The sequence below is a fragment of the Micromesistius poutassou genome (genome assembly GCF_964030765.1).
Source record: "Micromesistius poutassou genome assembly, contig: SCAFFOLD_4208, whole genome shotgun sequence".
Classification (NCBI taxonomy): Eukaryota; Metazoa; Chordata; class Actinopteri; order Gadiformes; family Gadidae; genus Micromesistius; species Micromesistius poutassou.
The window spans coordinates 7,044-23,898 of record NW_028178421.1 but is presented as its reverse complement, the minus strand read 5'-3'; the positions used below and the strand labels follow the sequence as shown (position 1 = coordinate 23,898).

The following is a 16,855-nucleotide window of genomic DNA, read 5'->3' as shown; positions in this document are numbered from 1 at the left end:
CACACACACACACACACACACACACACACACACACACACACACACACACACACTCCATCTCTTTAAAGATGTCATTAGACAGGATGCAAATTACAGGTTTTGGGGGGGGATTTTAAATCATAATATTCAAATGAGATTTAAGAATATGGTATATCATATTTTACTAATTGCAAACCCCAATCGTTGATTATACCATTTAGACTGAGATGTAGCTAATGCAGAACATTTGTCACTCAACCCATAGGAAGCAAAAACCAGTAGTTGGCATGTTTGGATTTAACCTCTTAATTAAAATGATAGGTGCCAAAGCACACATTACGAGAACATTTAAATGACTTTAGCATGCTATGAAAAGCAATGACAAAAATAAAATCTGCTCAATCTCTGGAATTCTTTGGTATAAAAATACTAATGTTAGCCATGAAAGAAAAAACTGATTTTATATTTCAGCCTCATGCACGTTTCGCCCCAAGGGCATAGGAGGAGTTAGTAAGGTTACTAACTCCTCCTACACCCTTGCATAGTGGCATATTGTCTCAAGGTTTCCTGCGTTCCAAGGCTGCGACACGTCACACTTATGTGAAAAAGTGAAAAATCCCCCACTGCATTCAACATTATAATTTGCCGCCTGAGTAAGAGGTTGGCTAAACGGTGACCTACGGGCTGGCCGTCCGCGGTGCCCACCGTGGGATCAGAGAGGTTCATAATGACAGGCTTTCCAGTGCAAAAGGTCTGCGATTAGGAGAAGAGTGTTTTTCAAACCATCTGGTTGCATCGACAGGTTGCCACTGTGGGTCTCTTCCAGCAGAAAACAACACGTTCCGTCTGCATGCGTGCGAAAGAGAGTGCATCGCGGCGAGGGTTCAGTGGAAGTGTGACAGAAATCGTTTGCAATTGTTTCCACGATGCAGAGCAGAAATAATAAAACACTGGGTGGACATGCGCCAGTCTGTAATACGATGAAGCCGAACTGCTTAAAATGTGTTGGGCACAGGGACTCGTTCTAAATCCACTTCTTATTCCCTTTCTTTACAATGGAAAAATAAAGGAGCCTGTGTAATTGACCCTGGGAATATGCCACATTTGTATAATGTCATTGAGCTTTTGCTATCTCAAGCAAATTAGCAATTAACATACTCTGCTTTTTGCGTCCTTTCTTTTTTTCCATGTATTTTAAGTGAAGTGTTCCTCGTATCAGTCTGTTTCTGTAGTGTATTATGGAACAAACGCATATCGTTAGCCTCATTACATTGAAATGCAATCAACTTAATTGACTTAAAACCGGACTAAACTATACTATAAACAACTGAAGGAGACTGAAAAGGAACAAGGGTAACATGATGAGACCAGACGGCTCTGAAGCATGGCTGATTAAACCGAGGATGCACGGAAGTCTGGTACTTTTTGTGAATAAATTATGGATCAATTGACGTTAATGACTTGGACATTGTTACTATTGACAATACACACACTACAGATGAACCCTGTTCTCTACGTAAGGGGAGGTCTATGAACAGAGGAAGTCGACTACATGAACACACCAACGAACGCCGAAGGCCGCACTCTAGACACCCACCTTGCCTGGAGTATTCATCTGCCTCGTGGTGCACAAGGTCGGTCACGCAGCCGCCGTAGTGCAGCCTCTGCTCGTGGTCGAAGGCCTTGAGCGTCTCGCTGGAGCTGTACGACTTCTGGGTGGGCACGCGGCAGTCCTCCGTGTCCAGGGACGAGGTGTTGTAGTGGGGGTCCTTGGGGCAGCGTCCCCGGTTCAGGGACCGGTTCCGGCGGTCCTTGAGATCCATACTGAGCAGGTGGGTTTGAGGGGAGGGGGGCGGGGTGGTGGGGAGGGGGTGGTGGTGGTGGTGGTGGGGGGAAGGGGGGGGGGGGGGGGAGCGGGGGGCGGGGTGTGGGGGGATGAGGGGAGGTGAAAAGGAGAAGGAGACCCGAGGGAGCGGGGAGAGGAGGTGGATCAAGGAGAGGAGGGCGAGCCTCCTATAGGAGGCCTCTGGTTAAGTCGGACTCCTTCAGTCACCTGAAGAACACAGAGAGAGAGACGTCGGGAGTTGAGAGGAAAGTGAATGGACAAGCTGGAGCACAATTACAGAAACGCCTCCAAAAGAGAAGCATCGATTTTGCTTAAGAAAAATGCTACATTGAAAGCAACGTGAGGGTAATCGAGCGGCCAGCCCCTGCGTGGCCTGCTTATACCGTGTAAACACAGGGAAGTATTGGCACAGCAGAAACTAAGCTATTGTTGGGACTCGGAGAATAAGTGCTTTCAATTTAGCAGCCTGAGAGATAGGGAACGATCGGAGGGACTCATAACAAGAGACCGTAGGTCGCAATTCAAATTCAACAAACTAGCCCAGAATGATGAAGACATACTTTTGTTGTTGTTTGCCACAAACACACAGCATAAGGGTCGCTTGCATGAACAATGCACAAAGGACACAAATATGTCTTAATATATAGAATAGTACACATGATACGTTCCCATAGTTCAGGGACACACCAATATACATATGAAAAGATATTACGGACAAAGAAGCATCTGGAATCCAGCTATATGCTTCTTTGTCCATAATATCTATAATATATACACACACAGACATACATGGTAGACACAGACACAGGCAGGAGCACACACACACACACACACACACACACACACACACACACACACACACACACACACACACACACACACACACACACACACACACACACACACACACACACACACACACACACACACACACACAAAATGAATCAGGATAATGGCAAGAGAAAAGAGATTAGGAAGCAGATCGGATGACAGAAAGAGTGAGAGGAAGCGGGAGAGGGACAGATAATTCTGGCTGGAGGTAAAAAGGTCAAAAACAGGAAAACACACGGGTGTAACCGGAAGGATGACAGAAGAGGAGAAATGACTTAAGGGCTTTGCTGGTCTCTCCCTCATTATCAGAGTGAGAATGAATCCCATTCCCTGAGAGGCTGTAACGAAACACAGACACACAGAACCACACACACACACACACACACACACACACACACACACACACACATACACAAACAAACACACACATACATACAAACACACACACACACACACATACACAAACAAACACACACATACATACATACATACAAACACACACACACACACACACACACACACACACACACACACACACACAGTAAGACATGGCAGACACCCACACACGTGCACTGAGACACCGACACACAATCACAAACCCACAATACATAACATTGATTCACCCATCTTCCCAGACACACAACCCCGACACAGATGGCCCCTGTGTAACAGATAACGCCGCCAGAGCTGCCTTGACACCGCTTGTACCGCCACTTGTCTGACTGCTACTTAGATACAGCAAAGGAACAACACGCCCCCGTCCGCACCCCGCCGCCCGTCTGTCCGTCCCAAGCCATCGCATCAGAGCCGCTACGCTGCCAATTTCTGCGGCCCATCACATTTTGCTACCTGGTGGTTCTGTGCTGTTGAGCATCGGGGTCAAATACACATAACTGCACCCCTGAAATCTCCAATAAACGTTGGAGACGTTATGATGCAGTATCAGAATATGCTCCCCATAATTCTTACAGTGTACGTGGGCCGAGAAGTGGTGTAAAATAACATGATTCTGTAGTGGGCGCATCGTTTGGTAGAGGCAGTTGGTCAACAGATTAATAAATACACTACCAAAGCACTTTTTGATAGGGTAGCATGAATCGATATTCGATAGACCCTGATACTGTATAATAACCTCTTGAATGGAGAGTCCAGGGGTACAGTATGTGTATTTTACACCAATACTACACCGCGGATCAATAGTGTCGTCATGCGCATGTGCAGAACCACTAGGTAGGAAAATCTGATACGGGAGCAGAAATTGGCAGAACAGCGGCCCTCCTTTTTATTCATTAAAAACACGCCACATTAGGCTAGGCTGCAGATTATACATGATTGTGATGCTAACGCTACACGATGCCAGCGCCGTGGCCTTGAGGGATGCATTACATTAGTAGCTAAAGATCAAAGAACAACAATGCAGCAACCGGCCGAAATTGACGGCAACGTTCCCAGCGGTTTGCTTATATGGGATATTTATGCTAATAAATAGGCCATCTAGGCAGTCATCGCTGAAGGCCGCGAAGGCGCCCGCTCAGCCCTCTGCATTACAAGCGGCGGCGGCGCGTCTCGGCATACGTGTGTTGCATCCACCCCGATTAGGGACGTGATGCGCGGTGCGCGGGCTAAACATATTGGAAAATATGTCTCTCAGGCACAGACACTCACAAAGGTCTATCATTAGTTAAACAATCCGCCACCTGACTGCCTAATTACACGCTGAGAGGATAAAAAAAAGAAGAAGGGAATGAGCAAAAGCAAAGGGAGGACTAAATGTGAGCCAACTCGTTTAATAAAGACTCATTGTGAAATGCTTAGGAGGTAGTATTGAAAGTGCCCTCCTATGTCCATTGATTAACAGTAGGTATTAAGTCTCATAAAAAGCTCATTATGCAACCGACATCCATCACGCAGGCTATTAGCAGCTCAACCTTAATGTGTTTATACCTTAAGGGAAGGGAGAGGAGGTAGAGAAGGGTGCTGGCTTGGAAAATATGTGGGATATGGGAGAATATATAAGGGCAGGCGTTGGCCTCTGGTCTCCAGGGAGGTGCGAGTGTGAGTCAGGGGGTGGGTGGGGGAAGTGGGTGGGGATCTGCATGTGAGAGGATAAAGATGGGAGGATAAGAGAGAGAGAGAGAGAGAGAGAGAGAGAGAGCGGGAGGGAGAGTCTTGGCTCATAAATACCCATTTTAGGCACAGAGGCCATAGAGGTTGTTGAATATGCTTGAAGTCAGTCTCAAGACTGTGTGAGTGTGTGTGTGTGTGTGTGCGTGTGTGTGTGTGTGTCTATGTGTGCATGGAAGTATGTATGTGTGTCTGTGTGTGTGTGCATTTGACTGTACATTTGTGTGTGTCCTGCATATGGTGTGTGTGTGTGTGTGCATGTGTATGTGTCTATGTGTGCATGGAAGTATGTATGTGTGTCTGTGTGCGTGTGCATTTGACTGTACATTTTTTGTATGTCCTGCATATGGTGTGTGTGTGTGTGTGTGTGTGTGTGTCTTGCATATGGTGTGTGTGTGTCTTGCATATGGAGTGTGTGTGTGTGTGTGTGTGTGTGTGTGTCTGTCTGTCTGCATGTGCATGTCTGCATGTGTGGGTCTGTGTCTGCTTGTGTGTGTGTGCAAGTTTACACATTCATGTGTGTATGCATGGGTGTGTGTGTGTCTGCATGTTGGTGCATGTATGATATACAAAGGCGGCAGTGGATCAGAAGGTGGCGCGGATGTCTGGCAACTGGAAGGTTGCTGGTTCAATCCCTTTCACCTCCAAGCTCAGAGTCAATGTGTCCCTTAGAAAGACACCTAACCCTTACTGGTCTCAACGAGCCGGCAGCCGGCTGGTTGACCCGGTCAAACGCGTGTAAGTATGTGTTGTGCGAAATAATTGTGAAGTGCATTGAGTCTCCACAGGTCAAGGAATACAGGTAGAGATGGCAGAGAACAAAGCAGTTATGTTAGAATGTTATAGAATGCATGAGCAGGATGAGAGATGGAGGGAGCACGGAAGAGAGAGCCAATAAATGATCGTATTGTGATAGACTTTTGATCAATATCATTATAAAACATGTTCAATATATACCGATAAGAGACTGACCACCGGATCTAGCAGCTGGGTTTGTTACACAAACACGGTTCCATACTTCTTTACAATATTTGAGTGTTTTTCATTGTTGTATCCGCCTTGGAGTATTTATCAATGAAGAACAGTGGAAGGTCATATGAAGTGTTAAACAGAAGTGTTTAAATCCAGCGTGGTAATTCCTAGTCTTTTTTAAGGTCATTCAAATGATCACTAGTTATCGATATGGATCAATATGATCAAGTTATATCGTGATACGTCTTTCAGCCATATCGCCCAGGCCTGGTCGATATGGCCCCGTTTCACCCGCACGAGTGTTGGACACAAGGTCGCAGTGGCCATGAGAGCCCGGGCTGAATAACAGGAGGTAATCCCAGCATGACAGCAGCACTGGCCGGCTCATATTGAAACCAAAATTGCAGAGGTGAAATGTGTACAGCGGATAAATGGGCTTCATTGTTTCTAAATGAGAGACCAGGGGAGGAAGGCGAGGGACTACTTATAAACCCGGTGTAACTAGGAATCACGGGCCGCTAATGGGGAGGTAATGGCAGCACTGAATGAGCCCCACTGTTCAGCATTGTAATTTGTCATTCTGCCGGACCACCACCAACAAAGGATTTGTTTTTAGTTTGAAACAACAGTGTAGCCCTGGTGATAAGGGGTTTGACTCCCTGCCAAAATTCCCTCAATAGTCAATAGTCTACCTGTTGGCATCCAGGAGCAAGACGCCCGCCTCCGAGCTAATGATTATGAAATAATAATGTTGCATGACGGAGAGGGAATTATATATGCTGATGTAGAGATAAATCTAAATGGTCTACAGAATCCAGAAATTATTGAACATATATTGATTTTTCAATCTGTGTATCCACCTACTCCAGTTATATTTATGTGCAGATGGGTGTTATTTTAAAGTCAGAATTCTGAAAACCAGCCTCCAGATGTCTCGTCAACTGCTGAAAAAAATCACAATAATTATCGGAGATTACAATATTTGGCAACACTTCAACACACTCTTCAATACAAACTCCCATTTTGGATTTTGTAAAAAAAAATATTGAGCATTTCATTGAACATGAATCACGAATGCCAGAAAGATATGCAGTGCGTTTTGACTCAATCAAAAATGAGAATAAGGCAATCTGTTCCTAATATTTGGGGTCTTAACTATAATCTTCAACTGTCTGCAAAGCATTCATTATTACACACACTCATCTAATTCAATTCTGACAAAACCAAACAGCAACAATAGGCCAATAGGACTGACAGCTTTCCATGTGCTGCCGGGCAAAATACGTTTTGTACTTTGTTCTCTTTGCAAATAAAGTAAGAAGCTCTCAAATGAAGACACAAAAGAGGACAAAGAGAGAGAGAAAACCACAACACGATGATGCACAATGTACGAGAAACGTAAGAACCACAAGAGGCTGAAACGTTCTGGTTTGATCCTCCACGTCCCCCGCTGACCTAGAGTCCTCCTGTAGCCCTCCTAGCCCATCTGCTCCTTAATAGCCTGTAGCTGCATTCACAGCCACTTGTCTCTCCCTTGCGAGTCCATTTGGATAAAAGCAACGGCTAAATGACTTAAGTTAATAGCAGTGAATAACAAGTCCCCAAGTCTTGTATGTTTCCAGTGACTGAATATGGGTTTTAACTATCTGCTGCTGGGAGCACACACACGGGGTCAGCACAGAGAGGAGGGCTCCAGGGAGCCCACTTCAGGCCTGGGTAAGGACTCGGGCTTCTGATTTCCATACATGTTGATAAGGCCTGGCAACAGCCATTTGGGAGCCATTAAAACCAGGGCCAGGAGGCGTGCTAGTTGTCCCTGCTCCTTATTTTCATGATGACTTTTTTTCCTGAGCCGCGGTGAAAGGTGTGTGTGTGTGTGTGTGTGTGTGTGTGTGTGTGTGTGTGTGTGTGGTAGAGCTTGAACTGGTGTGTGACTGTGAGACAACTCTTCAAGGCAAAAACCATTAATCATGTCTGCTAGCTGGATGAGTGCATACACACATGCATACACATGCAAGTGCACGCAAACACACACACACACACACACACACACACACACACACACACACACACACACACAAACAAACACCCAAACACAAATACACACTTGAAGCAAAAAACCCACACAAAAAGGTACTTAAATCTACAGGGCGAGGGGACTGACTGACTGGTGGCTCAGATGGCTCCTGTTCAACTGGAAGCTGTCCTTCATTTCTGATCCAGGACGCGCCTGTGAGCCAAACACCCGAGCGGTGTGCTGGGCAGGAAACATTTCGCCACCCGTCCTCCCACACACCTCACAACATTACTTGTGACACCTCTTCTCCCCAAATAGGAAAGGAAAATCACACTAAATTTTGAATAGCCTATTGGAAATGACAGATGGACCTGATTGCAATCAAAACATGGACATGGAAAAACACAGCGATGAAGTGATGCTCTCCCACTGACTTTGAATTGAAAAACTGTTTACATTTCGTTACTGAGTCACCGGGAATACCAGGTCATCGGTCGACTCCTGCGGATAATGTTAACATGTTATCCAGGTACCACACAACTTTCCTTCGGTTTATTTGGGCATTTCTCTAGCCCCCGCACCCCCCCCCCCCCCCCCTCCTCATTCTCTGCATGCAAATGAAGCAGAAGGAAGAGGAGGAGGAGAAGGAGGTGGAGTCGGGGAGCGAGGTGAAGAAGCCGGCGAGTGAGGGAGCAAGAGAGAGAGAGCGAGAGAGAGAGAGAGAGAAAGAGAGAGAGAGAGACATTGAGTGAGAGAGAGAAAGTAGAGACAGAGACAAAGAGAGACACACGGAGACAGAGAGAGCGTGAGAGACAGTGAGACAGACAGAGAGACAGCAAGCAAGAGAGAGCAAGAGAGCGAGAGAGATAGAGAGCGCAAGAGAGCGAAAGAGCTAGAGGGCAAGAGGAAGGGAGAGAGAGCGAGAGAGAGGGGGAGAGAGAGGGGGAGAGGGACTGACAGAGACCAAGAAAGGAGGTGGAAAAGCAATCTCCCCCTGCTTCCCGGCGCTCTCTCGGTGCCGGTGTAATCTCTGCACTGGGCCACAGACTGCCACCGAGCCGCTGTTTATTAGACTAATCCCTAAATCCACATTCTGCAGGCCCCGCAAACGCCTCGCAAGGCTCTAATCTGACTCAAAACAAAGGGATTAGAGACGACGAGTTCCTCTTCCTCCCCGTCTTGCCGCCGCCGCCGCCGCCGCCGCGAGACGAGCGTCGTCACGGCGACGTGCCGGAAGAGGGGAAAACGGAGGCGGTCTTGCGGCCGTCGTCACGGGGGCCGTGTTTGGTTTTAGGACCGGTTGGTGCTTTGCGGGAAGAGATAAATAAATAAATAAAAACATCACATCACACACACACACACACACACACACGTACTAGCTTGCCGCCAACGCATCGCAGGCTTTGACAGGGGCGGGCTGGCCCGAGCCAAGAGGTGCAAGCACACACGGTAATTACAACACACCTCAAAGCCCGCTGGGAAAAAAAGGAAAAAAAAAAGAAGCGGCGGACAGGTTGAGAATGAGCTCTGGGAATCGACACGCGCAGACAGCACGGGGAGCAAGGGTTAGAATAGCCAAGCGAAGGCGCTGTAGCAGAGACGACGGGGCCGTTCCGGAAACAGAACGCACGCGGTGTTTGGAAGTAACCCCTCTCCGTAGTTTACTGGCCGAGCAACTGATTGGATCAGGACTTTTGGTGACTTTCAGAGACAAACAACAACAAACACAGCAACAACAAAGAGCGTTGGATAGTATCACTTGGAGCCCGTAGAACGTCCAGAGCCCTTCCTCCGGCAGCACGGTCGCCGTTACCCATCAGCCCTTGCTCCAGACTACCACCCGCACTCAAAGAACGAGGTCACGACTACCTGAGCGTGTGCAGTGTGTGGATGATCAATTTGTCTGTGTGTGTGTGTGTGTGTGTGTGTGCGTGTGTGTGTCTGTGTGTGTGCCTGCGTGCGTGCGCGAGTGTGTTGTGTCTGTAAGCACACACATTAGCAAGAAGGGTTCAGTGTCAGCACTGGAATTTATGTGCCCAGACGTCCACCCGCCTCACCCCTTGCCCCGGGAAACTAGCGGGAGCGCGGCCAGTAGGGGGGGGGGGCGGCGGGGGGGCAGGGGGGCGGGGCAACCCCACCCCGGCAGTCGCCAATGAGTTATTAAAACAATCGACTGCCGACAAGCCCCGCGTCCTGTCGCCCAGGGAGCGGGCCGGGGCTTAATAACTCAGTGTCACGCCTTGACATTCTTACCATCTGTCTGGGTAAAATATTCAAATGTGCAATAAATGTCACTGGGGACAGACTGTGACACTGTCTAATTAACACTGTGACAGAGGTGACGCCCGGGCAGCAGTCGTACTGTACGACACGCCGCGCCGCGCTGTGCATGCATGCATGCATGTGTGTGCGTGCGTTTCACGCGCGTTTGCGTGCATCGGCTATGGGTGCTGTGTCAAGTGGCCATAAGGGTGGGGAGGGAGTGGCAAGGCTGTTCGCTCGCGTGTGTGTGTGTGTGTGTGTGTGTGTGTGTGTGTGTGTGTGTGTGTGTGTGTGTGGACGGGTGTCTGTGTGTGCTAATGCATGCTAAGAAAAAATAACTAAACGATACAAATGCAATGGTCTGTAAGTCTGTGTGACCCGAGAGGAGCTGAATAAATGCCACAGAAGAGTCGGCTCCTCGGGCTGAAATGTCAGACAGTGGGAAGAGATGGAAGGACCACCTTTCTGTCAAACGGTGAGGCTGTACCTGCCTGCACCTGGGGCTGATGAACCATGCCCTGCCTTGCAATTAAATTAAGCGTTTGAATCTGAAAACCGCAGTTAGGTTTCATTGAATGTGGAAAAAATAAATAAATTAAGAAAAAGGATCAACCCAGAGAATGCTAAAAACGTTTGTTTTGATTTCTACGCAACATAAAGGATAAGGGCTTAAAGGGACAGCGACGTTTAATTTCACAGCATAAACATGAAGAAATACGCAAACGACATCTCTCCAGCCGGGCCATCGCGAGTGCAAACAAGCCGCCGCTAACCTCGGCTGTGTGTCGCGAGGCGAGCTGACATGATAATTGTTGGCAGGACGGTGACTAATGAATCTGTAGAGGCTTTCCAACTAAAGGACAAGTCCGTCACACATGGCTGCTACTGACGCCCAGCTTTGAGGGAGGAGAAAAAGAGCCCGACTTTTTTAAACACGCACTGAAAGTCAAACGCAGCTGTGTGTGAATGAAGGCCCAGATTACCTTCTGTTATTACTATTAGTCGGAGTAGTAGAATTATAAAGAAATGATTAACTAATATAATACTATTTGACGTTTGCATGAAATGTTAATAAATGATTAAATTGCGAACTATGTAATGAATACAATAACTAAAATTCATGTTTATTCTGAGTATAATTGTTCTTGTAATACAATATGCACAACAGTGTAGTGGAACCTAATGACATGTATCTGAGTACCCTGCAAGTCGGGTGGGCCAAATGATTAAATAGTAAGTTAATCATTTCGAAAAACATCTGTGTTTTTCACAGAATCTACACGCAGACAGCTGATTGGCTCTCAATTATTGTAACGCATCACTGAGAGTACTAAACCGACCCACACAGGCACATGTAAAGCACAACTTAAACATCCTTCTACACACAGACAGTATGTCCTAATTGCATTACACTGAGTCAAAGAGCTTTTTCTTTCTACTTTTTTTTTTCTACTTTTACCTCTCCTGGATGAGAGGTGTGCACAAGTACACACTTCTCCTGCACACCCTCTTCATGTCTGACTCTCCAATTGCACCAATCTCTCACAATTTCATTCTTAACACCTCTCTCTCTCCTCTCTCTCTCTCTCTCTCTCTCTCTCTCTCTCTCTCTCTCTCTCTCCTCTCTCCTCTCTCTCATCTCTCTCTCTCCCTCTTCTCTCTCTCTCTCTCTCTCTCTCTCTCTCTCTCTCTCTCTCTCTCTCTCTCTCTCTCACTCTCTCTCTCTATTGTGTGAGAGGTTGTTGTAATTGTGTGATTTCAGGATTCAGGATTTGCCTTCCATGTGTGTGCCATTCGACAGATAGATACTGGTGCATTTGTGAATATATGTGCACATGTATGTGTGTGTATGTGCATGCATGATGCGTTTGTAGGGTACATGCATGTGTGTGGGTGGGAGTGTCGGGCCATACATAATGAATCACTCTGTATTGTCATTGAGGGTCCTTGCCCGGCCCTGCTTTAGACTCACATTACTGAAGCGCCACTCACACTTCAAAACCATTAGATTCCACATGAAACCCCTTAGCCATGGACAGCCCAATACACATGCTTCCCTGCTGAGGACTTCTGTCTACGCGCTCATTATATTAAACACATCTGCTCTGCTACACTTGCACTTTCTCATGCACGCCCTCTTTCTCTCTCCCTCTCTCCCTCTCAGTTTATTCATTATGGCATGCCCACTTATAGGTCCCTATATCTCTTGAAGGGTCATAGGTATGTGCGTGTCCCTGTGCGTGTATGTGTGTGTGTGTGTGTGTGTGTGTTCATATGTGTGTGTGTGTGTGTGTGTTCATACGTGTGTGTGTGCGTGCGCGTGTGTGCGTGTGCGTGTGTGTGCTAAACGCTGATGTGACCAGCCAGAGTGAGCACTCCTGTCCTCATCCCCTCATCATCTCTGAGTGGCGCGGGGGCCTTTGGGGGCCAATAGAAAGGCAGCTTCAGCCACCGCCGCGCCAATGACATAGCTGACTGGTCCCATTTAGCATGCTAGATTTAGCTTCATTAGAGGGGACGTGGCGGAAGACCACACGGACCAGATGAAATGAGGGGTGAGAGGCGGAGAGGGCGTAGAGAGAGAGAGAGGAGAAGAGACGCAACAGAGCCGCAAATGTCGTCAGACATCGCAGGAAATAAGCAGCATCTGGTAAATAAAGATAACACAGCCAGTCCCTATTCGCTAAAGGCTAATGAACGGCGCTGGGGGGCAGGACTGTACGTTTAATTATTAGGCTACCATCCACAGACCTGATGTATGAACAGTTAGCGCACATAAATAAATAGTAATGGAAATTCCCTTGCCAAGATTCCTGACCGCACGGTGACCATCGGGTATTCTCCTTCTGCTTCATTCCTCACTTTTGAACAGAACAGATGAATGAAAACCAATAGCCGAGTGAGCACTTTCATAATAATATGATAATAATAATAGAATGGCCTTCCACTTGCTGTACAACCATCCACCACCAAACAAGTCCTGATAATTAAAATCAGTTGGTTATTTTATTTTGGTTTTCTAAGGGTTTGCCATCTGGCCTTGCTCAAAGCACATCTTTGATTTTATAAATGTTTTTCACTTGGTAAATGTACCTCTGGGTTGCCCCATATGGCCAAGCGTGCCTCAACTCAAAGTCACCCTGTGGATCATAGGACGTATAGTGAGCCAGACTTTATATAGACAAACAGTGTGAACAACATGTTAAACATGCAATGTGCATGTACGAATATTCATGATTGTATGTCAATAACAACCGGGGAAAAAAACAACTACTGAGCCGTGCAAAACAAGTCAATGCCACAGTTGATTTGATAAATAATTTCCCTGTCTTCAATTCAAAGCTGTGGGGCTTTGGTCAGCGCGACCACTCCATTTATCAGGATTGCAAAGCAAACCCCCAGCCCCCCTAGGACTGGCTAATACATGAAACACATCAACATCAACGCTTCAGACACATATTCAAACGCACACTCCATATGTGTTTGCCCACACAAACACACACACAACCAAAAAGAAAGGAAAGAGAAAAACCTTATCGGACCCAACAGCGCTCCAGGAGGCACAGCAACACAACACAAGGCTACGACGGCAAACAATGGCCTCTTCAACACATGCAGTTGCATCATTATTGGGGTATTTGCGTCTATATGTTTGTGCATGCGAGCGTGTGCGTGTGTGTGTGTATGCCAGTGTTTGTGTGCCAGTGTTTGTGTGTGTGTGTGCCAGTGTTTGTGTGCGTGTGTGTTTGTAAGTGTGTGCATCCCTTTGTGCGTGCGTGTTGTGTGTACATGCTCGCGAGTGAGTGCGCGTGTGTGTGTGTGCGTGCGTGTGTGGTGTGTGTGCGTGTGCCTCCGTCCTTCATCAAGACAAGCACCCATCTGGAGACACACGGCGGGGACATGATGACAACATGGAGGCTCATCAGCGGCCAGAGCGGGACACACAGTGCCAGGTCCTCAGCGCCCGGGTCGACGTCACATCCCAGCCACTGATGATAAAAGGGTTTCCATTGGGGGGGGGGGGGGGGGAGCCAGGCGTCCTCTGCGTGGGGGGTGGGGTTCCCTCCGATCCGTCTGGAGACCCTCTCTCTGGCCCCCTCCCAGAACAAGAGCAGCTGATGACATATCGATGGCAGCTCCAGCCCCAAACTCTTGGTTACTAAAACACAAGCCTCCCAAACCCCTCGTTCTGCTCCTCCTGCTCAGTCTGCAGCTAGCACTCTCTTTTCCTCTCCCCTCCTCTCTCTCTCTCCCTGCAGCTGCCCCAGAGGCTGAGGGGGACAACTGTAGATTCATAAGCAGGCAACCGGGAATATCTTCAGACACACTAACTTGTCGTCGGGACCCAATATCCATGGGAAGACAGGTTTCATCGCTCTGGTATGAACTTAAGAATGTGTGTGCATGTGCGTGTGTGCGTGTGTGTGTGTCTTTGTGTGTGGGGGCTAGGAGTGTTTGAAGTAGGTGACACAGTGGCAGATGCAATCTGGTAAAGGAACAAGTTCTTGGGTCATGACAGAGTTCATGTGTGATCCACTAGCCTGATTCATAATGTGCATTTACATTGTGTGTGTGTGTGTGTGTGTGTGTTTCACATCTTCTCCATTTCTGTGAAACTTGTCCTGCGCCAGCTGCTAATCTTCTCACTCCATTTGCTCCAGACTCCACACACATCTGCCAACACACTTTCTGCCCGCCCTTTCTCTCTCTTCTCTCTCTTTTCTCTCTCAGTCTCTTTCTTGCACTTTTAAAACCTTCCTTCTACTCTCGCTCAAATTCATCTTCCTCGTCCTTCTCCTCAGCCTCTCTTTATGAATTCATCATGTTCCCCCTCTCTTCATCTTCACCTCTCTCTCCATCCATCACTCTCTCTCTAAATGTTCTTGCCGGCTCCTTTCAAAAATCAAATTTTAATCAATGCTGAGGTGTGGGTTCATCAGGATGCATCGCTTGCACCACTACCCGATGTTTCTCCTCTTCATGGCAGCAAAAAATAACAACAAGCGGACAGAGGCACCAACAGAAGCCAACAGGCTCCAACCAAGGTCAGAATACAACTTATCCCGGCCTAATCACACTGCTTTTTCAGCCCATTCTGCTTGACTTTCCTGTGTGTGTGTGTGTGTGTGTGTGTTTGTGTGTTTGTGTGTTTTTGTTTGTGTGTCTATGTGTGACTGTGTGTGTGTGTGTGTGTGAGTGTGTGTGACTGTGTGTGTGTGTAACGTCCTTGTAGAACTTTGAGATGTCTTAGAAATGCCTTCCCTACGCAGTTGCCACAAATAAAATGGAGGAGGGGGGGAGGAGGGGGGGGGGGGGGAGAAAAAAGAAGAAAAATCAGAAGCCTCCCAAAGGCGGCTGTGAAGTGAAGGATGAAAGCCAGCGAGCGGGAAAGTGGATAGAAAGCAAGAGTAAGGGGCTTGATGCAGTCTCCTGAGTGAGAGAGCAGTCTCAAAGATGGAGAGAGCGAGAGAGATATAGGGATGACTAAAGATAGAGAGAGAGAGAGAGAGAGAGAGAGAGAGAGAGAGAGAGAGAGAGAGAGAGAGAGAGAGAGAGAGAGAGAGACTAAAGAAAGGGGGAAATGCACAGGGCGGAGAATGTCCTGGAAAGAAAAAAAACAAATTTGAATAGTTTCATTTGATGCAACCATTTCACCTTAACCAGAAACACTGAGCTTCTGAGCTAAAATGGTCACAGACAAATGGGGAGGGGTACTTGGTACTTGAAAAGAAGAGACGAAAATCAGTTCTGCTACCACTCAACCCACAATCCTCCATGTCCTTCTGCTCTTTGAGAGACAGAGAGAGAGAGAGAGAGATGAGAGCGAGAGAGAGAGACAGAGAGAGAGAGAGAGAGAGAGAGAGAGAGAGAGAGAGACAGAGAGAGCAAGAGAGAGCAAGGAAATGAGAGGAGTAGAGGGAGAGTGAGCAAACGAGAGAGCGAGGAAGTCAGAGGACAGAGAGAGAGAGTGATCAAGAGGGTGAGAAGAGAGAGAGAGAGGAAGAGACTGAGCGACGGAGAGCGAGAGGTGAGCCACAGAGAGAACGAGCAAGTAAGGTGAGGAGGACGAGAGAGCGAGAGAGCAAGATAGAAAGAGAGAGAGAGAGAGAGAGAGAGAGAGAGAGAGAGAGAGAGAGAGAGAGAGAGAGAGAGAGAGAGAGGAGAGAGAGAGAGAGAGAGAGAGAAGAAGTGCGGTGGCGGTGGGGGAGATAGAAATGACAGTTCTCCAACAGGAGAAGTTTGGGCCTGTAATTAACCTGCTCATTTGCTAAATTGACTGTAATCAAGCCTCTCATCTCCCCGCAGCAGCAGAGAGCGGGGGGGCCTCTTTGATAGACGAGCCAGGAGAAACTCAATCGCTCTGAGCCCGGAGTCAGACAGAAGGCGCCGACTCCTTTGGTTCACCTTCCTCTGACTAGCGTACGCGAACACACTCACCTCTGCCACTCATCTGGGACGGCCGGGGAAAGGAATAATATGGCGGCGTGTTTCAGACGAAGTGGCTTCTTTCCCATAGCGCTCACAGTCTATAGGCACTCGCCAACCGCTTCGTTCGCTGAGAAAGGAGACCCATTCATGCATGTAATGGCACATGCGGCGGCGTGCTAATTTGGAATGCGACGGGCGAGGCTTGTCCTATGGGGGATGCGGCGATGCCACGTGCGCATACACACTTGAGCGCATGCACGCACGCACGCACGCACGCACGCACACACACACAGGTTTGCTGTAGTGCGCATGTACAAGAGAAAGAAAGTGGAAAAATAAACAAAAATGGAAAAAGAAAGACATTCATTCATACCTACAAAAGGAAAAAGAAAAAC

The 16,855-nt window shown here is 47.6% G+C and overlaps 1 protein-coding gene across 1 annotated transcript; it reads right to left on the bottom strand.

The window, feature by feature from the left end:
* Positions 1-1,576: 1,576 nt before the first annotated feature.
* LOC311374550 (teneurin-2-like) lies at positions 1,577-1,802 on the bottom strand (the record flags this gene model as incomplete). The annotated part of the gene is made up of 1 exon (XM_084490376.1): positions 1,577-1,802. A coding segment is annotated over one exon (226 nt), but the record flags the coding sequence as incomplete, so codon positions are not given.
* Between the last annotated feature and the right edge of the window lie 15,053 nt (positions 1,803-16,855).